The sequence below is a fragment of the Mirounga leonina genome, unplaced genomic scaffold (assembly GCF_011800145.1).
Source record: "Mirounga leonina isolate KUSES-001 unplaced genomic scaffold, KU_Mleo_1.0 Mir_418, whole genome shotgun sequence".
Classification (NCBI taxonomy): Eukaryota; Metazoa; Chordata; class Mammalia; order Carnivora; family Phocidae; genus Mirounga; species Mirounga leonina.
The window spans coordinates 19,199,746-19,226,431 of NW_023270739.1; the positions used below are offsets into that span (position 1 = coordinate 19,199,746).

The 26,686-nt window shown below is 38.6% G+C and overlaps 1 protein-coding gene and 1 pseudogene across 5 annotated transcripts in view; one reads left to right on the plus strand and one right to left on the minus strand.

The window, feature by feature from the left end:
• Positions 1–26,686, minus strand: part of APAF1 (apoptotic peptidase activating factor 1) — a 92,681-nt gene that overhangs the window by 30,318 nt on the left and 35,677 nt on the right. For 4 of the 5 annotated variants that reach the window (XR_004676096.1, XM_034987762.1, XM_034987764.1 and 1 more), the window contains 3 exons: positions 25,291–25,422; positions 21,573–21,698; positions 11,386–11,547 (listed from right to left, as the gene is read on the minus strand). Coding sequence is in view for 3 of the 5 variants with exons in the window: in XM_034987762.1 (XP_034843653.1) it covers positions 11,386–11,547; positions 21,573–21,698; positions 25,291–25,422 (420 nt within the window). In the remaining 2 variants the exon portion in view is untranslated. Of the gene's footprint in view, positions 1–11,385; positions 11,548–21,572; positions 21,699–25,290; positions 25,423–26,686 lie in introns of those variants that run through there. The other variant, XR_004676097.1, reaches the window with a different exon arrangement.
• Positions 9,386–9,970, plus strand: LOC117998845 (annotated as a pseudogene).

A 26,686-nucleotide genomic window follows, 5' to 3' on the forward strand; every position in this document is an offset into this window, starting at 1 on the left:
TTAGAGTAGGCTAACAGAAAAGAGTTCAAAAGAAATAAAGAGGAGGAGAATGCAGAGACCAAAGACTAAAAAATTGGGATCTATGTGTAGTGAAGGGTGATTTTAGGGTAGCTTTATTTTAGCAGGTAAAATAAAGATCTAGTCTAGATTTTTCAAACAAAGAGGCATTTCATGTAATATTAAGCTGTCTTCCTCTCTCACTGGAAAAGATCTTTTAAAATGTTCAAATTCAAATGTAAATCAAACCACAATGAGATGCCACTTCACACCTAATAAGATGGTTGTAATTTTTTGAAAAATGGAAAATAACAAGTGTTGGCAAGGAGAAAGTGGAACTCCTGTACACTACTAGTGGGAATATAAAATGGTACAGACAGAAAAGCAACCACTTTCTGGATGGTAGGACATGCGTCCGGAGAAGTGAATCCGAGGCGATATTCAGGAGGATAGACAGCGGGGAAGGGGGCCTTTGTTCACCGTTTCTGGCAAGTGACAGAGCAGCAGAGCACAAAATCAGAACTTTTAGAAGTCTGCTCTGCTGAGGGACATCGCTTCAGAGGCTAAGCTGGGGGGGGGGGGGGTGAAACCCTCGCTGGGACAGTGTGGTCTCAGGACCCTCGGGGTAACAGGAAGACCGGGGGTGCCTGAGTGTGGCAGAGCTCTCAGGCATCGGAGCGAGAAAGCCGGCTGCAGAGACAGAGCCGAGATGTGGGCTCTCAGCTCCGGGTTGCAATAAACTGTGATCCACAGCACAGTCAGGCCACTGCTCTTCCAGCAGGGACCCAACAAGCGGCAGATCCGGGGAGACTCCCCTTCCTCCCCCAGGAGGAGCAGTGCGGGAGCTCACCACAGGAATCGGCTGGGTCTGGAGACTCCACACGGGGTCTGGTGCCAGAGATAGAAACACTGGGTCACAGGCCGAGTGAGCACGGAGCGCGGCTGGAGACCGGGGAGATGGGAGTGACTGACTGCTTTGCTCTGGAGGCTCACGGAGGAGTGCGGCCCCAAGTTCTCAGCTCCTCCAGGGCAGAGATTGGGAGGCCGCCATTTTCACTCTAGTCCTCCAAAGCTGTACCGAAAGCTTGCAGGGAACAAAAGCTCCGGAGAGCAAACCAGAGCAGATTACTCAGCCCGGACCGGCAAGGGCAGGGCAATTCCGCCTCTGGCAAAGACATTTGGGAACCATGGCAACAGGCCCCTGCCCCAGAAGATCAGCAAGAACAGCCAGCCAAGATCAAGTTTACCCACCAATGAGAACAGCAGAACTCCAGCACTAGGGGAATACTGCACATAGAATTCATGGCTTTTTTTCCCATGATTCTTTACAGTCTTTACAGTCTTTGAAAGTTAATTTTTTTTAACTTTTTTTTTTTTTAATTTTTCTTTTTCGCTTTTTCAACCAACATCTTATCAATCCCTTTTTTAAAAAAATCTTTTTTATTTTTCATTTTTAGAGTCATATTGTACCCCTTCATAGTAGTTACCCTTATTTTTGGTATAAATATTTAAGTTGTTATCTCTTTAAAATTTTGGAATACAGTATCTTCTAACAGATCAAAATATACCCTAAATCTCCAGTGTATGGCTTTGTTGTAATCTCCTGCCTGATCACATTCTCTCCCTTTTTTTTTTTTTTAAATCCTCTTCTTTCTTTTTTCAACCAACTTTTTTTTTTTTTCCTAAGATTCTATTTATTTATTTGACAGTGACACGTGAGAGAGGGAACACAAGCAGGGGGAATGGGAGAGGGAGAAGCAGGCTTCCCACCGAACAGGGAGCATGATGCGGGCTCGATCCCAGGACGCTGGAACCATGACCTGAGCTGAAGGCAGACACTCAACGACTGAACCACCGAGGCGCCCCAACCAGCTTCTTATCTTATCAATTCCTTTTATAAAATCTTTTATAATTTTCATCCTTACAGTCATATTCCATCCCTTCATCATATTAACCCTTATTTTTGTCTTTTTTTTTATATTGGGAGGCACTTTCTTCTAACAGACCAAAATATGCCCAAAATCTAGTATGTGGCACTGATCTATGCACCAGCCTGATCATATTTGATCATATTCTGTTTTGTTTTGTTTGTTTGTATCTTTTTCTTTTTTTCTTTTCTTCTTTTTTCTTCCTTACCCTTTCTTTTCCCCAGGTTTCAGGTCTTTTCTGATTTGTTTAGTGTATATTTTCTGGGGCCATTGTTACCCTGTTAGCATTTTGTTCTCTCATTCATCTATTCCTCTGGACAAAATGACAAGATGGAAAAAATCACCTCAACAAAAAGAACAACAAGTAGTACCGACTGCCAGGGACCTAATCAATACGGACATAAGTAAGATGTCGGAACTAGAGTTCAGAATGATGATTTTAAAGATACTAGCTGGGCTTGAAAAATACATGGAAGTTATCAGAGAAACCCTTTCTGGAGAAATAAAAGAACTAAAATCTAACCAAGTCAAAATCAAAAAGGCTATTAATGAGGTGCAATCAAAAGTGGAGGCTCTAACTGCTAGGATAAATGAGGCAGAAGAGAGAATTAGTGATATAGAAGACCAAATGATGGAAAATAAAGAAGCTGAGGAAAAAAGATAAACAACTACTGGATCGGGCGCCTGGGTGGCTCAGTTGGTTAAGCGACTGCCTTCGGCTCAGGTCATGATCCTGGAGTCCCTGGATCGAGTCCCGCATCGGGCTCCCTGCTCGGCAGGGAGCCTGCTTCTCCCTCTGACCCTCCCCCCTCTCATGTGCTCTCTCTCTCTCATTCTCTCTCTCTCAAATAAATAAATAAAATCTTTAAAAAAATAAAAATAAAATAAAATAAAATAAAAAAAACAACTACTGGATCACGAGGGCAGAATTCGAGAGATAAGCAATACCGTAAGACGAAACAACATTAGAATAATTGGGATCCCAGAAGAAGAAGAAAGAGAGAGAGGGGCAGAAGGTATATTGGAGCAAATTATAGCAGAGAACTTCCTTAATTTGGGGAAGGAAACAGGCATCAAAATCCAGGAGGCACAGAGAACCCCTCTCAAAATCAATAAAAATAGGTCAACACCCCAACATCTAATAGTAAAACTTACGAGTCTCAGAGACAAAGAGAAAATCCTGAAAGCACCTCAGGAGAAGAGATCTGTAAACTACAATGGTAGAAACATTAGATTGGCAACAGAGCCAATCCACAGAGACCTGGCAGGCCAGAAAGGACTGGCATGATATATTCAGAGCACTAAACGAAAAAAATATGCAGCCAAGAATACTATATCCAGCTAGGCTGTCATTGAAAATAGGTGAGATAAAAAGCTTCCAGGACAGGGGCGCCTGGGGGGCTCAGTTGGTTAAGTGACTGCCTTCGGCTCAGGTCATGATTCTGGAGTCCCGGGATCAAGTCCCGCATCGGGCTCCCTGCTCAGCGGGGGGTCTGCTTCTCCCTCTGACCCTCTTCCCTCTCGTGCTCTCTGTCTCTCATTCTCTCTCTCAAATAAATAAATAAAATCTTTAAAAAAAAAAAAAAGCTTCCAGGACAAACAAAAAATAAAGGAATCTGCAAACATGAAAACAGCCCTACAAGAAATATTGAAAGGGGTCCTCTCAGCAAAGAGAGAGCCTAAAAGTAACAGAGACCAGAAAGGAACACAGACAATATACAGTAACAGTCACCTTACAGGCAATACAATGGCACTAAATTCCTATCTTTCAATAGTTACCCTGAATGTAAATGGGCTAAATGCCCCAATCAAAAGACACAGGCTATCAGATTGGATTAAAAAACAAGACCCATCGATACGCTGTCTGCAAGAGACTCATTTTAGACCCAAAGACACCCCCAGATTGAAAGTGAGGGGGTGGAAAACCATTTACCATGCTAATGGACACCAAAAGAAAGCTGGGGTGGCAATTCTCATATCAGACAAATTAGATTTTAAACCAAAGACTGTAATAAGAAATGAGGAAGGACACTATATCATACTTAAAGGGTCTATCCAACAAGAAGTTCTAACAATTATAAATATCTATGCCCCTAACATGGGAGCAGTCACTTATATAAGCCAATTAATAACAAAAGCAAAGAAACACATCGACAACAATACAATAATGGTGGGGGGCTTTAACACCCCCCTCACTGAAATGGACAGATCATCTAAGCAAAAGATCAACAAGGAAATAAAGACTTTAAATGACACACTGGACCAAATGGACTTCACAGATATATTCAGAACATTCCATCCCAAAGCAACAGAATACACATTCTTCTCTAGTGCCCATGGAACATTCTCAAGAATAGATCACATCCTAGGTCACAAATCAGGTTCAACCAGTACCAAAAGATTGGGGTCATTCCCTGCAAATTTTCAGATCACAATGCTTTGAAACTAGAACTCAATCACAAGAGGGAAGTCGGAAAGAACTCAAGCACACATCCTACTAAAAAATGAATGGGTCAACCAGGAAATTAAAGAAGAATTTAAAAAAATTCATGGAAACAAAGGAAAATGAAAATGCAACTGTTCAAAATCTTTGGGATGCAGCAAAGGCAGTCCTAAGAGGAAAGTATATAGCAATACAAGCCTTTCTCAAGAAACAAGAGAGGTCTCAAATACACGACCTAACCCTACACCTAAAGGAGCAGGAGAAAGAAAAGCAAATAAAGCCTAAACCCAGCCGGAGAAGAGAAATAATAAAGATCAGAGCAGAAATCAATGAAATAGAAACCAAAAGAACAGTGGAACAGATCAACAAAACTAGGAGCTGGTTCTTTGAAAGAATTAACAAGATTGATAAAACCCTGGCCAGACGTATCAAAAAGAAAAGAGAAATGACCCAAATCAACAAAATCATCAATGAAAGAGGAGAGATCGCAAACAACACCAAAGAAATACAAACAATTATAAGAACATATTATGAGCAACTCTATGCCAGCAAATTAGATAATCTGGAAAAATGCATGCATTCCTAGAGATGTATCAACTACCAAAACTGAACCAGGAAGAAATAGAAAACCTGAACAGACCTATAACCACTAAGGAAATTGAAGCAGTCATCAAAAATCTCCCAAAAAACAAAAGTCCAGGGCCAGATGGCTTCCCAGGGGAATTCTACCAAACATTTCAAGAAGAATTAATACCTATTCTTCTGAAACTGTTCCAAAAAATAGAAATGGAAGGAAAACTTCCAAACTCCTTTTATGAGGCCAGCATTACCTTGATCCCCAAACCAGACAAAGACCCCATCAAAAAGGAGAATTACAGACCAATATCCCTGATGAACATGGATGCAAAAATTCTCACCAAAATACTAGCCAATAGGATCCAACAGTACAATAAAAGGATTATTCACCAAGACCAAGTGGGATTTATCCCTGGGCTGCAAGGTTGGTTCAACATCCGCAAATCAATGTGATACAATACATTAATAAAAGAAAGAACAAGAACCATATGATCCTCTCAATAGATGCAGAAAAAGCATTTGACAAAGTACAGCATCCTTTCTTGATCAAAACTCTTCCGAGTATAGGCATAGAGGGTACATACCTCAATATCATAAAAGCCATCTATGAAAAACCCACAGCGAATATCATTCTCAATGGGGAAAAACTAAGAGCTTTGCCCCTAAGGTCAGGAACACAGCAGGGATGTTCACTATCACCACTGCTATTCAACATAGTACTAGATGTCCTAGCCACAGCAATCAGAAAACAAAAAGATAAATAAAAGGCATCCAAATCAGCAAAGAAGTCAAACTCTCACTCTTTGCAGATGATATGATACTTTATGTGGAAAACCCAAAAGACTCCACCCCAAAACTCCTAGAACTCATACAGGAATTCAGTAAAGTGGCAGGATATAAAATCAATGCACAGAAATCAGTGGCATTTCTATACACCAACAAGAAGACAGAAGAAAGAGAAATTAAGGAGTCAATCCCATTTACAATTGCACCCAAAACTATAAGATACCTAGGAATAAATCTAACCAAAGAGGCAAAGAATCTGTACTCAGAAAACTATAAAATACTCATGAAAGAAATTGGAAGACATGAAGAAATGGAAAAACATTCCATTCTCATGGATTGAAAGAACAAATATTGTGAAGATGTCAATGCTACCTAGAGCAATCTACACATTCAATGCAATCCCCATCAAAATACCATCCACTTTTTTCAAAGAAATGGAACAAATAATCCTAAAATTTGTATGGAACCAGAAAAGACCCCGAATAGCCAGAGGAATGTTGAAAAAGAAAAGCAAAGCTGGCAGCATCACAATTTCGGACTTCCAGCTCTATTACAAAGCTGTCATCATCAAGACAGTATGGTACTGGCACAAAAACAGACACATAGATCAATGGAACAGAATAGAGAGCCCAGAAATGGACCCTCAACTCTATGGTCAACTCATCTTCGACAAAGCAGGAAAGAATGTCCAATGGAAAAAACACAGTCTCTTCAACAAATGGTGTTGGGAAAATTGGACAGCCACATGCAGAAGAATGAAACTGGACCATTTCCTTACACCACACACAAAAATAGACTCCAAATGGCTGAAAGACCTAAATGTGAGACAGGAGTCCATCAAAATCCTAGAGGAGAACACAGGCAGCAACCTCTTCGACCTCAGCCACAGCGACTTCTTCCTAGAAACGTCGCCAAAGGCAAGGGAAGCAAGGGCAAAAATGAACTCTTGGGACCTTATCAAGATAAAAAGCTTTTGCACAGCAAAAGAAACAGTCAACAAAACCAAAAGACACCAGACAGAATGGGAGAAGATATTTGCAAATGACATCTCAGATAAAGGGCTAGTATCCAAAATCTATAAAGAACTTCTTAAACTCAACACCCAAAGAACAAATGACCCAATCAAGAAATGGGCAGAAGACATGAACAGACATTTTTCCAAAGAAGACATCCAAATGGAACAGACACATGAAAAAGTGCTCAGCATCACTCGGTATCAGGGAAATCCAAATCAAAACTTCAATGAGATATCACCTCACACCAGTCAGAATGGCTAAAATTAACAAGTCAGGAAATGAGAGATGGTGGTGGGGATGCGGAGAAAGCGGAACCCTCCTACACTGTTGGTGGGAATGCAAGCTGGTGCAGCCACTCTGGAAAACAGTATGCAGGTTCCTCAAAAAGTTGAAAATAGAGCTACCATACAATCCAGCAATTGCACTACTGGGTATTTACCCCCAAGATACAAATGTAGGGATCCAAAGGGGTACGTGCACCCCAATGTTTATAGCAGCAATGTCCACAATAGCCAAACTGTGGAAAGAGCCAAGATGTCCATCAACAGATGAATGGATAAAGAAGATGTGGTATATATATATACAATGGAATATTATGCAGCCATCAAAAGGAATGAGATCTTGCCATTTGCAACAACGTGGACAGAACTGGAAGGTGTTACGCTGAGTGAAATAAGTCAATCAGAGAAAGACATGTATCATATGACCTCACTGATATGAGGATTCTTAATCTCAGGAAACAAACTGAGGGTTGCTGGAGTGGTGGGGGGTGGGAGGGATGAGGTGGCTGGGTGATAGACATTGGGGAGGGTATGCGCTATGGTGAGCGCTGTGAATTGTGCATGACTGTTGAATCACAGATCTGTACCTCTGAAACAAGTAATACATTACATGTTAAAAAAAAAAAGAAAAAGAAGATAGCAGATGGGGAAGAATGAAGGGGGGGAAATCGGAGGGGGAGATGAACCATGAGAGACGGCGGACTCTGAAAAACAAACTGAGGGTTCTAGAGGGGAGGGGTGGGAGGATGGGTTAGCCTGGTGATGGGTATTAAAGAGGGCACGTGTTGAATGGAGCACTGTGTGTCATACACAAACAATGAATCATGGAACACTACATCAAAAACCAATGATGTAATTTATGGTGATTAACATCACATAATTTAAAAAATAAAATAAAATGGTACAGATGGTTTGGTGGTTCCTCAAAAAAGCTAAATTTAGAATTACCATACGACCCAACAATTCTACCACTTGGTGTGTACACAGAAGATCTGAAAGCAGGAACTCAAACAGATTCCTATACACCATGATCACTATATCATTATTCACAGCAGCCAAAAGGTGAAAACACCCAAGTGTCCATCAACAGATGAATGCATAAAAAAATGTGTTATATCCATATAATGGAATATTATTCGGCCATAAAAAGGAATGAAGTTTTGTACATGCTACAACATGGATGAACCTTGAAAATATTAGGCTAAATGAAATGAGCCAGATACAAAAGGACCAATATTATATGATTCCACATATATGAAATATCTAGAATAGACAAATTCATAGATTAAAGGTTATTGGGGGGGAGCAGCGCCTGGTGGCTCAGGTCATGATCTCAGGGTCTTGGGGATCGAGTCCCACCTCTAGCTCCCTGCTCAGCAGTCTGCTTCTCCCTCTCCCTCTGCCCCTTCCCAACCCTGCTCATGTTCTCTCTCTCAAATAATCTTTTTTTGTTTAATAAATAAAGAAATAATTAAAAAATAAAGATTACCAAGGGCTAGAGGCAGAGAGGAATGGGTAGTTATTAGTTTCTGGTTACAGAGTTTCTCTGTGGGGTGATGAAAAGTTTTGGAAATAGCGGTGATAGCTGCACAGCATTACGAATATCATTAACATCACTGAATTATACATTTCAAAATAGTTAAAATGATGGGACTCCTGGGTGGCTTAGTCAGTCAAGCATCTGCCTTCGGCTCAGGTCATGATCCTAGGGTCCTGGGATTGAGTCCCATATCGGGCTCCTTGCTCAGCGGGGAGCCTGCTTCTCCCTCTGCCTGCTCTACGTGCTGCTCTCCCTGCTTGCGCTCACTCTCTGACAAATAAATAAATAATATCTTAAAATAAGAGTCCTTATCTTTAAAAAGAATAGTTAAAATGGCAAATTTTACATAGATATATTTTACAACAGAAAAAATTTATTCTTCAAATCTTACAAATTCAATGATTCCTTTTCTGTTCCTACAAATTTTAACAAATTTAAGACAAAAGGAGATATTTTTAATTTCGTGCTAAAGGTATAAACCCATAAGCACCCAAGATCAAAGGGTCACGGCAACTAGATCAATAACAATATAAACGGCTCCTCAGTGAGTTTTATATAACTATATGGTATAATTCAGTCTTTAAAATTGTACTATCGGGTGGCCCAGTCGGTTAAGCGGACAACTTCATCTCAGCTCGAGTCGTAAACTCAGGGTCGTGAGTTCAAGCCGTGCATTGGGCACCATGCTCTATGCTAGGCATGGAACCTACTTTAAAAGAAAAAAATACACACACACACACACGATCTCAGGGGATTTAAAGAGCTCTCAAGAGACTCAGGCCTCTTCCTAGGCCAGTGCTCTCACCAAGGAGAAGGCCATGTTCAGTTCAAGCACAAAGACAATGAAGCCCAATGGCAAGAAGCCGGATGAGTTTGAATCCGGCATCTCCCAGGCTCTCCTTGAGCTGGAGATGAACTCAGACCTCAAAGCCCAGCTATGGGTGCTGAATATAACAGCAACCAAGGAAACTGAAGTGGGTGGTGGTTAGAGAGCTATTATCATCTTTGTTCCTATTTCTCAACTGAAATTTTTCAGGAAATCCAAGTCTGGCTAGTCCAAGAATTGGAGAAAAAGTTGAGTGGGAAGCCCATTGTCTTTACAGCTCAGAGGAGAATTCTACCTAAGCCAACTCGAAAAAGCCATACAAAAAATAAGTAAAAGTGCCCCAGGAGCCACACTTTGACAACCCATTGCATGACGCAATCCTGGAGGACTTGGTTTTCCCAAGCAAAATTGTGGGCAAGAGAATCCATGTGAAACTGGATGGCAGCTGACTCATAAAAGTTCACTTGGGTAAAGCATAGCAGAACAACATGGAGCATAAGGATGAAACTTCTCTGGTGCCCATAAGAAGCTCACAGGCAAGGATGCTAACTTTGAGTTCCCAGAGTTTCAGTTGTAAACAAAAATGATTAAATAAAACATTCATGGCGTGCCTGGGTGGCTCAGTCATTAAGCGTCTGCCTTCAGCTCAGGTCATGATCCCAGGATCCTGGGATCGAGCCCCAGGTCAGGCTCCCTGCTCTGGGGGAAGACTGCTTCTCCCTCTCCCACTCCCCCTGCTTGTGTCCCCTCTCTGGCTGTCTCTCTCTCTCTGTCAAATAAATAATATCTTAAATAAATAAATAAATAAACATTCACAGTAAAAAATAAATAAATAAAATAAATAAAATTGTACTATTTTGGGTGTGGAGAATAGGAAGAGGTTGGTAAAAAGATACGAACTTTCAGTTAGAAGGTGAATGAGGTCTGAGGATCTAACATATAACATGGTGACTATAGTTGATAATACTGTATTGTATAAGTGAAATTAAGAGAGTACAAATTAAATATTCTCACAAAAAAGATAAGTACGTGAGGTGACAAATGTGTTATTTAACTCCATGTGGGGGGAATGCTTTCACAATGCATACAAATATTAATTCATCACGTTGTATACTTTAAACATCTTAAACAATTTTGTCAACTGTACCTCAATAAAGCTGAAAATAAAACTGTAATATCTCTTATTCAAGTCTTTTAAAATTACTATTTGAATGGAATGTCACCGAGTCATAGAATACCTACCTTTTCAAATCCATGTTATAATGTGGGACAAATTATTTGGCTGCTCTGAACCTCAGTTGCCTCATTATTAGCAGAGGGCTATTGCAATCTGCTGTGTCCCTTGGATAGTTATATTAAAAGAAATAATATGTGAGAGCACTCTGAATACTACAAATATAAGCTATTATTAGATTTGAAAAAAAAAGGAAAGCATTTTTTTGTCATTCACTATTTTTACATATTGTCCTCCTACAGAATTCTTACAATAGTCTCCAGTTGTTGACAAATATTTCTATCACAGTCACAAAATCCTAATAAATTTCAGGGGTAAGAAAGCACTTTGAAAATCATCTAAACCAATGTATTCAAAATTGTAAAAAAAAAAAAAAAAGCGATGTAGAAAATAGTCCATGTTTTCAATAAATCTGAGAAACACCGGATTAACCAACATAAATTATTTCTGTATTACAGAACTTCTGGAGGCCTTAAGTATGTTAGTATACACTGAGTAACTCTAACGGGGGAAAGCAATACATAACATTTCCCAAACCTACGTGACCACAGAGACTTTTCCTCACAAAGCCTATTGACATCCCTGGAACACAGTTCTGAGAACTATGAAGTTAGGGAGTCTGCCCCAAATCACACAGCTATACTTTCATTATATCAATAAACAATAAAATTATATCAATTTTACAATGCAAAATCAGTTGACATTTTCATTTTCTTTAAATCAGGCTAATTTTGGCTTGTTAAAATACTGATACTTACAAAGATTTTATTTTTTGCTGCCACCATTATCCTAGCACCATCAGCAGACCATGAACAGCATTTCACGATCACTTCCATATCCTCTTGAGGCTCCTCTGAATTTAGGAAGAACTGCTTCACATTAATGCTTTTCCTCTCGTTTGCTGATTTCACATCCCAAAGCTTCAGATTGAAAAATTTAAAAAATGTTTGTTTTAATCTCAAATCACACCTCTAGAATTCCACCTGGATTAAATGCAAATATTCACTTTTTCTAATGAACTGTTTTCACTTATGCATGACTTTAAAAATTAAGTACTCCAGCTTCATTCAGCACCTTCCTAAAGAGAAAAAAAAAAAAAGCTAGAAGCACTGCCTGAAATGCAAAATGCAGAATGTGAAACTAAATAAAATGTTAAAAACTCCTTGCATGGTGTGGAGTATGCTAAAGATTAGGTGTTGACAGTAAGATGAGACTAGAAGAAAGGTGAGAAGGCTCACAACTTGCATCTGCTGCCCTCTGCCGTGCCAGGCATGAAGTTCCCATCTACTATATGCACAGCCCGGACAACACACAGGGCCCAGGCTAAGCCGAGTTAAACACAGCAGAGCATCCAGGGACATAAGGAAGTCTCTGAAAATAGAAAACAAAGAATATACTGAAAGGAAGCAAGACACCTTGTGTGTTTGGTGGGGCCAGACAGAGCTCTAAAACAACTGGATCCTGAGGAATGGGATACAAAAGACTCTAAACCTCACTTACTAGGAGAGCCACCCGAACAGCACAAAAGAAACAGGCCTTCAAGAAGACCCATCTTCACTCCCCTGGGCCTTGAGCAGCATCCCAGCTTCAAAGAGTGATAATGGCTGCCATGCTCAGACCAAGGGTTGGCCAACGACATGGACAAAAAAAAAAAAGAAAGAAAAAGAAAGAAAGAGAAAAGGAAAGGAAAAAAAAAAAGCTGCTTCTTAGGTTTTAACTCAGCTTCCAAAGCACAGTTCCAACGTAAAACCAGATTTCTGACCAGGCACATTTTTTTTTTTTTAAGATTTTATTTATTTATTTGACAGAGAGAGACATAGCGAGAGCAGGAACACAAGCAGGGGGAGTGGGAGAGGAAGAAGCAGGCTTCCCACAGAGCAGGAAGCCCGATGTGGGACTCGATCCCAGGACCCTGGGATCATGACCTGAGCCGAAGGCAGATGCTTAACAACTGAGCCACCCAGGCGCCCGACCAGGCAAATTTTTAAATCTCTCTCAAGTTTAGAGACATATTATATACACTAAGGAATACAGCCAATACCAAAACCTTTCCCCTTGCAACAAAACTGGATGAAGCAAGAGATATCAGATACTAAAACAGCCTTTCTTGATACTTAAAGAGAGAGGGAAAAAACCCTACATATAAATGCCAGAAGCTTCAGTCACATCAACTATACATGAAAAATCATACTGTTTCTCTCTTAATATAAAAAACAAAGAAACCACTGTCTAGATTTAAGAAAGAAAAAAAAAAAAACTAACACAACCCAATTTCATTACATCTGTCTAAACTACATTTCTGCATCTGGACCTGACTTCAGCTCCTATCCAATGAGTGATGAAATTCCATGTATCAAGGGACCAAGTAAATACAACATTTGATTTTGAGTAAGTCACCACACTGTATCAAGGCCCATGGGCACCCTGGCCCTTGTGTGTTTAAATGGCAATTTTTAAATAAAACTCACATTTTGAAATGGTTTATCAACAGGGCCTGAAAAACATGCTGATCAACATGATACCCTGCAAAATGCTTAGAAGATTACAGAGCCATTTGGGGCAGGAAATAATTTTACAGTTCTTCATCCTCTCAGAAGGCAAAAGCTTTAGAAGACTTTGACCTTGAAATGCTGTTATCCAACCTCATTTTGCAGGACCTCTGCTTACTACCTTTCAGTGTATCAGCACGAACCAGCTAATGATACTGGCTTAACAGCACTGTGGGAAAGCCGCCACAAAAATGGCAGTTCTCACCAAGAGTGCACTACTGTCTCCCCCCTGCTGCCAGTGCTCTGTGCTCTACAACCACATTTTGCTACTCACACATGAAGTCAAAATCCTGTCCCTGAAGACTTTTTAACATTTTTTTCTTTTGAGTTTGGAGAAGTCTTAATCTGATTTGAAGGGGCACAGCAAAGGTTTATCATCTTGAACACATTAACAACTATACTAGTCACTTTGAGACTATATAAATAAATCAGGTATAGATAGCTCTCTCAAAGAGTTTACAGGTCAATAAAGGAGATAAGACAAGCCATAAGTGACCCTAAGACAAGGTACATCAGATGTGTCATATGAGAGGGCTGATCTTCATGGTGTCCACCTCTGCAAAAACTGTTCTCTCAAGCCCACAGCAAAATGAGGTTGGATAAGAGCCTACTGTACACCAACTTAGGACAACAGAATTTCAACACTAGAAAGACAAAGGGAACACCCTATAGCCTAGAGTCTAGGCTAAAAGGTCGGCATAAGCTAAAGTACAAAAGGAGAAAGCAAAGACAATAAAAAGGGAAAAGAGGCTGCAGTTTGGGTGCAGCATCAGGTGCCTGCCTGAACACATCCTGGACACAGCCCTCACCTGTTCTAAGAGCACCCTTTTACCATGTCCATAGCCTCTCTCTCCAACTGGATTCTGAACAACTTCAGGCCAGGAATTAATTGTTTGGTGTTTTGTTTTGTTTTAGTATTTAAAACCCAAATGCCAGTGTCTGGCACATAGTAAGTATTTAATAAATAATCAAAAAACACATTTATAATACATTTATTAAATGTATTAAAATTCAAATGTATTAAATTACATTTTAAATGAAAAGACATTTATGATGGTAAACTCCTAATGTCAGACTCTTCTCATGTTTCAAGCACAGGTGAGTAGAAACAAAGTGTTACTGAAGGAGATAGGGTTCAGGTTCAAGATGCAGATAGAACGCACAAACATTCATCTTCACACCCTCCCAAAATCCATGTAAAAAGCAAGAGTAAAGAGAATTCTCCATACGCGTAGTTCACAAGGCAAAGGAGAAAGGAGGAAGAGATAACAACAACAAAACTGTAAAGGCTAAAAAAAGCAGAAAGATAAGCAATAAGGAGACTCCTAAAAACTGCATCCTGAGTCCACCAGGGGGAAAGCCAAGAAGCAGCCCAATTCATAATAAAACTCCTAAAAGGCTAAGGAAGTGTTGCACCAGGTACCCTCTGATAAGGGTGGGGAAATCCATTGAAATCCCCTTCCCAACTATGTAATCCAGGTTGGTGTATCCCTACTCTAGCTGAAGAATAGAGGGTTTTTCTACACCTGGCACAGTTGAGAGCAGAGTCACCATTCTGAAAATAGGGAAATTAAGAGAGAGTCTATATCCCAAATGTTGAGATCTCTACCTAAACATCTTCTTGCCAACCAGATTTATACCCTACAGGTAGGAAACTGAAGATTTTTCTCTGAATATCCAACAAGATCAAGACAAAAGATCTAAGGAGTCTGGCATTAGGAGTTTACTATCAAAAATGGCAAGCAGATAACCCCACAGAGAAACTCACAATAAGCAAGCTCACAATTCCCTATCAGCTTTTTGGTGCTGCACTCTTAAATATGAGCAGGATATATATCTAATACATATACAGATCTTCCTCAACTTACCATAGGGCCCAATAACCCCATCATAAGTTGAAAATGTATTTAATAACGTTACCTACGGAACATCATAGCTTAGCCTTAGCTACCTTAAACGTGCTTGGAACACTTACATTAGCCTATAGCTGGGCAACATCATCTAACAAAGCCTATTTTATAATAAAGTGTTGAATATCTCATGTAATTTATTAAATACTGTACAAAAAGTGAAAAACAGAATGGTACTATAGATACAAACAGGTTGCAAGTGTATCGGTTGTTCACCCTCCTGACTGCATAGCTGACTGGGGGCTACAGCTCACTGCCACTGCCCAATATCACAAGTGAGGATCATACTACATATCACTATCCAGGGGAAAGATTAAAATTCAAAATCTGAAGTACAGTTTCTACTGAATGTGTATCACTTTTGCACCATCATAAAGTTGAAAACTCCTAAGTCAAACCATTTTAAGTCAGAAACCATCTGTAGATATATCCAAGATCAGATAGCTAAGCTCTATCTTTAAAATGCAGACAGAAACCAAAACCAACAGAGAAAACAGCAATTATACATATGAATTTTTTTAAAAGAAACTATTAACATTCACAAAAAGATAAAAGATATTAAATCCATGAAACAAAAATAGGAAAAAAGGAAAAAGGAAACTGATCATAATGGGTACTTAAAAACATGACAACAGAAGGATTAGAAAGTAAAGCTAGAAAATAAAGCTAAAGAAATCTTCCAGAAAAGAGGGCAAATGAACAAAGAGAAGGAGGGAAAATAATAACCAAAAAAACAAACAGAAATTCGAGAAAGAAAAGGTAGAGAAGAATAAATAAAAAAATTAAAGGAAGCCTACAGAACTGAAGTATTTGAATTTCCAAATTGAAAGAAGCCACCGAGGGGCAACTGGGTGGCTCAGTCAGTTGAACGTCCAACTCTTGGTTTTGGCTCAGTTCATGATCTTGCGGTTGTGGGATCGAGCCCCAAGTCGGACTCTGTGCTCAGTGCAGAATCGGCTTCAGATTCTCTCTCCCTCTCACTCACTCTGTCTCAAATAAAGAAAGAAAAGGAAGAAAAGAAAGAAAAGAGAAGAGAAGAAGAGAGAGAGGGAAGGAAAGAAGCAGGAAGGCAAGCAAGCAGGCACCAAGTGCCAAGCACAGTAAATGAAGACAAACCCACACCAAGGCACATTATCATGAAATTTTTAAAAAGAAAAAATACTGGAGATAAAGAGAAGATCTTAACCTGAGCTGCTTTCAGGATTTTCTCTTTGTCTCTGAGACTCGTAAGTTTTACTATTAGATGTCGGGGTGTTGACCTATTTTTATTGATTTTGAGAGGGGTTCTCTGTGCCTCCTGGATTTTGATGCCTGTTTCCTTCCCCAAATTAAGGAAGTTCTCTGCTATAATTTGCTCCAATATACCTTCTGCCCCTCTCTCTCTTTCTTCTTCTTCTGGGATCCCAATTATTCTAATGTTGTTTCGTCTTACGGTATTGCTTATCTCTCGAATTCTGCCCTCGTGATCCAGTAGTTGTTTATCTCTTTTCCTCAGCTTCTTTATTTTCCATCATTTGGTCTTCTATATCACTAATTCTCTCTTCTGCCTCATTTATCCTAGCAGTTAGAGCCTCCACTTTTGATTGCACCTCATTAATAGCCTTTTTGATTTTGACTTGGTTAGATTTTAGTTCTTTTATTTCTCCAGAAAGGGTTTCTCTGATAACTTCCATGTATTTTTCAAGCCCAGCTAGTATCTTTAAAATCATCATTCTGAACTCTAGTTCCGACATCTTACTAATGTCGTATTGATTAGGTCCCTGGCAGTCGGTACTACTTCTTGTTCTTTTTGTTGAGGTGATTTTTTCCATCTTGTCATTTTGTCCAGAGGAATAGATGAATGAGAGAACAAAATGCTAACAGGGTAACAATGGCCCCAGAAAATATACACTAAACAAATCAGAAAAGACCTGAAACCTGGGGAAAAGAAAGGGTAAGGAAGAAAAAAGAAGAAAAGAAAAAAAAAAAAAGAAAAAGAGAAACAAACAAACAAAAACAAAATAAAACAAAACAGAATATGATCTAATATCATCAGGCCAGTGCATAGATCAGTGCCACACACTAGATTTGGGGCATATTTTGATCTGCTAGAAGAAAGTGCCTCCCAAAATTTTAGAGAAAGAAAAACTTATATATGTACAAAAATAAGGGTTAATACAATGAAGGGATGGAATATGACTGTAAAGATGAAAATTATAAAAGATTTTATAAAAGGAATTGCTAAGAAGTTGGTTGAAAAAAGAAACAAAGAATATATTATATGTTAAAAAAAAAGAAGAAGATAGCAGGAGGGGAAGAATGAAGGGGGGGAAATCAGAGGGGGAGACGAACCATGAGAGACTATGGACTCTGAGAAACAAACTGAGAGTTCTAGAGGGGATGGGCGTGGGAGGATGGGTTAGCCTGGTGATGGGTATTAAAGAGGGCACATTCTGCATGGAGCACTGGGTGTTACACGCAAACAATGAATCATAGAACACCACATCAAAAACTAATGATGTGATGTATGGTGATTAACATAATAATAAAAAATAATAATTAAAAAAAAGAGAAGATCCTAAAAGTTTCAGTCAAAAAAACAGATCACATATGAATCAGAATGGCTTCAAACTTTTCAAGAGGAACTTTAGAAGACAGAAGATAAGGGCACAATGTCCCCAAAAGTCCCAGGAAACATTATTTACAACCCAGAATTCTGTATGCAGTCAAAAATACCAATTAAATATGAAGTTAGACACTTTTAGACAATGTTTCAAAAATTTACCTCCCAAAGTTTCTTTCTTAGGAAGCTAGAGGAGATTCTCCACCAATGGGAGAAAAAAACAAGAAAGAAGAACAAGAAATCTAAGAAACAGGGTTTCAAGTCAAGAGAAAAGCGAAAGGAATCCCCAGTTGGACACCGGAAGTAGTTTCACCAGTCAGAATGGAGCAAGACAGAACCCTCCAAGAAAGTTATTTCCAAGAAAAGAAAATTTATCAAACATTCTGATAAGTTTGAATAATGTAAGAAGCAATTTAGACAAGGGATAGTTTGAAGATGAATTAGTGATGAGCACATTAAAAAAAATAAGCATAATGTGTTAAAAGACAAAATTATAATGGCAAATGTACAACACATTTAATCCCAAGGAAAACAAGAAGCTGTATGAGAAAGGAAAAAACATACTACATGACTCAACTGTGACCATTTACAATGACATAAATCCTGGACACTGATCTAATCAAAATCATAAAACATACAGGAAGCACAAAAGGGGCTCAAGTTTGGGAGGAAAATATAGTTCAGTGTGGAGCACGGTAAGTTTGAGGCACAGTGTATTATCTAAGTGATGACAACTAGCAGGTGATTAGAGATGCAGGACCCAAGCACACAAGAGAAATGAGGGCTGGAGGTAACACTGCTGAAAGTCACTCACTGAAAAGATGAGAGTTCAAGCCATGGGACTGATGAACTGGGATGGAAGAAAGGTAACGAAACTGGTATTCAAGGTTAGATGCTTGAGGAACAGCTATATTTAAGTGGCCAGGTAGAAAAGATAAAGAAGGGGTTAGAGAGATAAAAGGAAAAAGTAGAAAACACTGATGTCAGAAGAGGAGTTTCAAAAAGTAAATATAGGTGGTTGATGAGGGAAGAAGAGCTGAATACTGGTAATACAACAAAAAGAGTAAGTCTTGGATAAAGAAAAATATCAGATTTCACACTAATCCAAAGAGCATTAACCTTTACAACAAAAAGAACAGAGACTGAAAATAAAACTAGATTTTACATGCTTCAAAGGACTACAAGAAAGATGGGACCAGGCTTAACAAGTTTTAAATATTGAGTGAATAGTCAGGAAATGGAGGCAAGTACAGGTGGCTTAAGAAGTCTAGCAATAAAGGGAAAAACAGAATGACTATTTCAGAGGATAACATAATCCATGGAGAATCAAAGGTTTTTCACTTTTTGGTTTTAGAAAGGCCCAAGAACATGTGTAGGCTGTGGGAAAGGATCCCAAAGAGAAGAAAAGCGAAAGATACAAAAAGAAAGAAAAAATAATCAGTGAAGCAAAGTGTGCAGGGGAAGAAGAAAAAAAGGAACAGTGGGCATAAGTAGAGAACTTTCTGGGAACTGAGATGAGAAAAAAGAAAGGAAATTGGGATTTTTATGGCAATTTTTGAGGAGACTTACAGAAGAGAACTCTTAATGGGTGGTGTCAACCCTCTAAATAAGTAGGTATGAGGTAAGGTAATCTCCAGAGAATGAAACGGATTCAGTGACAAGATTGGCGGCTTAAGAACAACAGCATAAGTCTGGAATTGGAACTATGATGAATACAGCAAATCAATTAGGAATGAACGGACCATAACTTGGCAGCAAGGAAAGCCAGTTGAACTGCACACCTTAAATTTATAAAATGGATAAACAGCCTGGTTTCACAAATGTCTTGAACATTAAGCAACCTAATAATAATGGAATAACGCTAAGGAAAATGGAATTTTGCCAGAACTTGGAATTAGCAACAGTTGTAAGATGGAAAAACTTGACTTGAGATATAAAATGCCTTCTTCTGAAGTCATTCACTTAATAGAAAAGAAGAAATAATAGGTTCATATAACTGAAAGATTGTCTCATAAAAGGGTTGTCTTAACTCATCCAAGGGTATTCTGAAAAGCCTCCTCTGATATGGATTGTCCTAAAGGAAGAGAAGGTTATTTAGTATTTGCAGATAACACGTCATAGAAGTCAAAATCTGTTTACCTGAATATTCTACCTAAGAATGCTCCCAACATCTACTAACAGCTAGAAAATTCTTTAAAGTAGAATTCTACCCAGAAAGGATTACTAGATGCCCTGAAGTAATTTATACAAAAACAAGTTATCTTCAGTCAGCAAAGAGAAATCAAAGATTCAACCAGAGGATCAGCATCAGAGATTTCACCTTCCTGTAACTGAGGAGTTACTGATCAACATTAACAAATCACCTTCTCTAGTGATTCTAACAAACAAAATAGTGCCTGGGAGGGTTCAAGTATTTCCCTGGAAAAAATATATGTCAAGAAAATTTATTGAGGGGCGCCTGGGTGGCTCAGTCGTTAAGCATCTGCCTTCGGCTCAGGTCATGATCCCAGGATCCTGGGATCGAGCTCCACATGGGCTCCCTGCTTCACAGGAAGCCTGCTTCTCCCTCTCCCACTCCCCGTTTGTGTTCCTGCTCTCCCTCTCTGTCAAATAAATAAATATTAAAAAAAAAAATTTATTGAGTACATGTTTTGAGAAGAATTCTGTAGTATGAACTTGAGAGTACAAGAAGATGCAAGGTCTCTGCAGATCATAAATCTATATTCAATCTTATCAAAGAAAAGAAGACATGAAAATGACTGAACTGAACAGCACATTCACAAGTGGAAATGAGAAGATAAACTGAACAGTTTCTATCAATATATAGAGATATAGATAGAAGGAGGGATGTATTCAGAACCAGATAGATGGATGTGGTAAGAGAACACTTTCTGAAGAAGGCTTTGCATAAAGGTTTGAGGGTCATTAAAAAATATAGGCAAGCAAATTGGAGGCCAAAAATCCCAATAAAGACTAATGAAGTATATACAGGAACAGTAGCTGACAAATTATCTTGCCTAGAATAAACAGTACTAAGGGGGCTAGAAGAAACAAACCGGACAGGAACTGAGGGGCAGCAGAATGATGGAAGGTAAAGAGCCTTACAGCTGTACCTGATGAGCCTGAGTTTATCACAATTTATAATGTCGTACTTTTGCGTCCCAGCTGGAAGTGGCAAGATGAAAATAGAGGTAGAGAGTTATTCTAGCAGTTCTGTACCAGGATTAGGAGAGATGAAGAACACATCTTAGAAAGCTGCTATCAAACATAAGGATATGACAGCATGAACCACAGTAAATACTATGGAATGGGAGGGGAAAAGGTAGACCGAAAGACTAGGTCAAAGATGGATTAGACTTAAGACCAAAGAAAGAAAGGAGAATCAATGAAGAGGAGACTAGAATGATGGTAGAGAAAGGAATAATAAAGAAAGTAGGATTAGGATTTTATTTGAGAAGGTGAAAATTTAAAGAATTTAGTTTTTTTAGGACTATAAACTTCAGGCGCCTGAATATACTTTATTTCCTAGTTCTGAGTTTTTCCTGCACAGGACATCAGGAGAAACAGGAAAATATAAAATAAATGTAAGAATAAAGAATAAATAAAAGCAGGGCCTTTAAAATTTGACCCCACAAATCTCAAAATTTTATGGAGCCATAAATACATGCTTAAAAATTAAGAATTCAAACTATATGAACTTTAAAGCATAAGGCAGTAAACCATTCATAAACAAGCATTATAACAAGCAATTACAGTTATATTAAATATGCTCCTGGAAGTTGAAAGAAAAAGCTCTTCCTGTAGAAATGAGAAGAGAAACCTATTTCTATAACCACATCATAAAACCACAAAATTACAACCAATTTAAATAAACAAAAGTGTACCTTTAATGTTCCATCAGCTGAACAACTAGCCAAAAGCTTATCATCTGGTGAAAATCTGCAGTGATTGACTGAATTTGTGTGGCCAAACATGGTATTTCGACATTCTTTTTGATTCAAATCCCAGAGCTATTTGAGAAAGATAAAAAGATAACTAAAAAACTAGTACTGAATACGGAAAAGTTAGAAATCTCGTAACATTCTTCCTTCACTCCATTTAAGCTTTTTCAATTATAGAAAAATGTTCAATCATATTAATGAAAAGGTGTCAAACACAAAGGGGAACTTGTGATTACCAAGTAATGGGGCAGCCCTTAGATCAACACCTAATCTATTAAGGGACAAAAAGCTTACCTAGGCTTTTAGTCTGAGCACTAAGTAACTAAATAATTACTGCTTTTTTTTTTTTAAAGATTTTATTTATTTATTTATTAGAGAGAGAGAGAGAGAGAAACAGCATGAGAGGGGAGAGGGTCAGAGGGAGAAGCAGGCTCCCCGCTGAGCCGGGAGCCCAATGTGGGACTCGATCGCAGGACTCCGGGACCATGACCTGAGCCGAAGGCAGTCGCTTAACCAACTGAGCCACCCAGGCGCCCCAATTACTGCTTATTTTAACAAAGTAGTTTGGAATCATTATCATTTTATTCAGCTCTCCAATAAGTAAATGCTCCCAAATTTTTTAGATGCTAGGTTACCCAGTCATTTCTAAGATTTCCCAATGCAAATCTTGAGTCTAGTTACTAAGCTAAAAATCTATTAATGCTCTAAAAAGTGACTTGAAAATACAAAGATAGCAAGGATAGATATAAATACATTTGACAGGAAATATAAGAGGCAAGTTAACACCTCTAGGAAGCAACTAACCAAATCCAGAATCCACAGGACAAATGACTCAATTTCTCTAAGGAATCAAAAGAGGCAGAGGGGAAGGAGAACTTCTCCAGAATAAAAGACATTTAAGAGACGTAACAACCAAATGTCACCTGAAATTTGTATTCTGTTTCCAACAAATCTATGGTAGAAAGTTATGGTTTTTTGGGGGGCACCTAGGGGCTCAGTTGTTTAAGCGTCTGCCTTTGGCTCATGTCATGATCCCAGGGTCCTGGGATTGAGCCCCACCATCATGCTCCCTGATCAGTGGGGAGACTGCTTCTCTCTCGCACTCTGCCCTGCCCCCTGCTTGTGCTCTCTCACATGCTCTCTCAAATAAATAAAATAAAAAATCTTAAAAAAAAAAAAGATATGTTTTTTTAAGAATGATGGGGAAGGGGAGCCTGGCTAGGTCAGTCAGAGGAGTGTGTGACTCTTGTTCTTGGGGTTGCAAGTTCAAGCCCCATGTTAGGTATAGAGATTACTAAAAATAAATAAACTTAAAAAAAAGAACAATGGGGAAAAGTGAACATGGACCAGATAGATCACAAAACTATTATTTATTATGTTAGGTGTGATAATGGCATGGTACTTAGGTTTAAGACCTCAAATATGCAAGCTGAAGTATTTTGGGCACAATGACATGATATCTGCGATTTGTCCCAACATGCTCCAGCCAAAAAAAAAAGGGAGGGGGAGAATAAAATAAGATTGGCAAAATATTAATAATAGTGAGAGCTAGACAATGGATACCACAAGGGTTTATTATTGTACTCTCTCCTTTTGGGTATGTTTGAAAAGTGAATAAAATATAAATAAAAAGGGCTATAGTCCTCTCTGGGGATTTATGCTAACTATATTAAACACAGAAGGAGAAAACATCCATCCCCAAAATTAATATTGACAAAAATCCTTTGGAAATGACCAGTGAGGTAAGTCCTATTCTTCATGTCCATCTCCATCTTCGACTTCTTTATCCTAGTCCTAGGTTAATTCAGTTTTTCAGATAAGGCAAGTCACATGGGGGCAACTTCAGATTTTCGTATTTTCATTGCCTTCTCTCAGTTCAAGAGTCACAAGAAGTGAATTCTAATTGTCCACATGGTAATACAGGTGTGGTATGGCAGATTTTAAAGTAAAACTTGTCCTCAGTTAAAACTGTTGACTAAACAATAGAACCCATAGATCTCTCTTTGGTCTTATATCCTAGAGCTTTTTGTCTATAATTAAAATGAGGAAACATAAACTTCTTCACCCTACAAAATGTTAAAAAGAAACATCAAAAATTAATCATAAAATAATACAGAAGTCTTAGTTTTTTAGAGGTGGATTTATTCAATAAGGTAAAGCATATCTGAGTAAAAATGAGCTATGATTATAAGACTACATTAGTCTGTTATTTTAATCCAATCCAGTGTTTTCAAATTGTGCTATGCAGGCCCCTAAGGATTCCAAAACATGTCTGAAAGGGACTACTGGGGGAAATAAGAGAGGGAACAAGAGTAGAAAAGCAAGCTCAAGGGCGCCTGGGTGGCTTAGTCAGTTAAGTGTCTGACATCCGCTAAGGTCATGATCTCAGGGTCCTGGGACAAAACCCCACATCGGGCTCCTCACTCGGCAGCTGAGCTTCTCCCTCTTCCTCTGTCCTCCCTCCCACCCCCGCTCAAGCGCGCACACCCACACACACTCTTTCTTTCAAATAAATAAATAACGTCTTCAAAAAAAAAAAAAAAAAAACGCAAGACTTCAACCAGAGCAATGGGCTTTGTCTGTTACACACTGAGCTTCTATGTAAGTTTTCTTTTGGAGGAAAAAAAAAAAAAGTTTCAGCTTCTTGAACTGAAGGGGAGAGGGGAGACAATTTTCAATATTTTCTGAAGTTTTTAAAAATACTGTATTAAAAAGAAAAATACTGCATTTAAATGTCAAACACAGAGTCTATGAGGTTTTCCAAACTGAAATGGTTTGCCCAAACCTCCCAAAAATATAATGTCCCTTTGCAAAGATGGTGTGACATTAAAAAAGACAGGGTAGAAACCAAACCAAAAAACAATCCAAAGGAAGTTAGTGAATCTTTCTGGACCCCCAGAAAATTTAATCTAGCTATCTTCAATATGCCATTTAAGAGGAAAAAAAGATAAAATCCTTTATAATTTGTAACTATAAAGCATTATCAAATATATATAAAATGCACATCTGCTTTTAGTTTCTTTTTTTTTCTATCAGCACCTTTTTTCCTTCCTCCTTCTAATAACAACCTCTCTTCTGAATCAAGCCCCACTTATAATTCAAATAGAGCTGACCTCACTTCATTTGTCCCATTTCTACATGGCTGAACTTGTAATCTTTAACCAATTCAAGGATTCCATATCCTATTGGACCACTAGGGTTATTTAACAATGAGCATATAAGCCAAACCAGGTCAAATAGTCTTCTTTAAAATTAAATCTATGGGACCTGGGAAAGAGTAAGTTTCTCTTCCTCTGTGACTATAAACTGTAAGACCCACGTAAGCCTGTAACTGAGAACAGCCATATTTCCTGCCACACAGAAAGAACACGCCTGAACCAACAAAGAGAGAAACAAAATCTAAAAATGGAGGGGGGATTAGACTCCAAGAATGTAATTTAAGCATCTGGAATCAGTTATGCCTAAAGCCATGCTCCCTTTAGACTTTTCAGTTACATGAACCAGTAATTTCTTTTTTTGTTGTTTTTTTTTTGGCTTAGCTAGTATGGAAGTTCCTATCACTGCAACCAAAAGAGCCCTGAACAATACAAGAGAAAATCAAAAAAGATGTTCTGATGCACCTATCAAATTTGTGCACGTAATTCTCATTATCCACACTTACTTTGAGGAAGCAGTCACTTGACGCAGTGGCTAAGAGAAGGTAATGACTGTTGTTGGTAAAGTGGCAGCAGTTGACTTGCTCTGAGTGCTCATCATAGATATGTATTAGTTCCCCTGTCAGAGAATTCCAGATCTAAAGAGAATAGAGAAAATAAAATTTACAACTACCCCTTACTTTCAAAGGGAGAACAGAAGAGCAAACAAATGTGAGCTGTTTTGTGGCAGATTTTCCTAGTCAGACATAATACCCCCTTCTCTAAAACATGTCTGTATTTTTCCAGGATGTCTTTTTAAAAATTACAAGTCTACACGTGTGCCTTTCTATAGCACAATTAGAATCCCATGAAAACATTACATTCTTCAAGGGCAAGACTGCACATGTTCACACGAATGACAGTAGGCAGAGAAGTGCTATAAAAGGAATGGAATAATGGACTTTAGATCAGGAGGATTAAGTCCAAGACCTGGCTCTACCATTTATAATTTGTGTGTCCATCATCAAGTCTTTAATTTATCTGCATCATAGTTCCCTCCTCTGTAAAATGAGGATACTTATACCTGCCCTGTGTACACAATTCAAATGAGATAAAGGACATGTGCTGCTGACTTCAAGGTATCAATAAAAAGTAAAGGCAGATGGATCAGTGAAAAAAATTAAGGCTTTAGATTCTGAGGGAAACCTAGCTTTGAACCCTGGCTCCATTAGTTATCCGTTAATGTGAGCTTGGGCAAATGACTTCATCTCTGTACCTATTTTCTCATCTGCAAAATGGGATCAATACTTACTCTGCAAGTTGTAGTGAGAAATTGATAATGTAATATAACAAAGTGTGTAGTATAAAGCCTCACAGTGTTAAATTCCCAAGCAGAAGTAATCATCATTCTAGTTACTATGTAAGACAACAAAGCAGTGTGTTCTAACAATAAACAAAAGAAATAAATTACCTAGTCTTCACTGGGCTCTGAACTTTTTAGAGGTATTAATGTCCCTCTCATAGCATTTTCTTTTTTTTTTTTAATTTTTAAGTAAGCTCTATTCCCATTATGGGGCTCAAACTCATGACCCCAAGATGAAGCATCATATGCTCTACCATCTGAGCCAGCCAGGTGTCCCGCATTTTTTGTCTTATCAAAGCACACACCAGAGGTCCAAAGAGTTTAAGTTCTTTAATAGACATTTGTTCTATATTTTGAGTACTCAGAAGAGTACTCTTGTTCTATATTTTGAGTACTTAGAAAACAGAAACTCAGAGTTATCTCCTTTTATTCCACATAGCTCTTGACTTTGGAACTGTGCAAGACTGGCGAACTCCAAGCCTGACTCAGTAGTGGCTATGGAATTAATTAACTGGTTGGTTGTAAAGCCACCTAGACAGTCCAATCTATCAAGAAGTAGA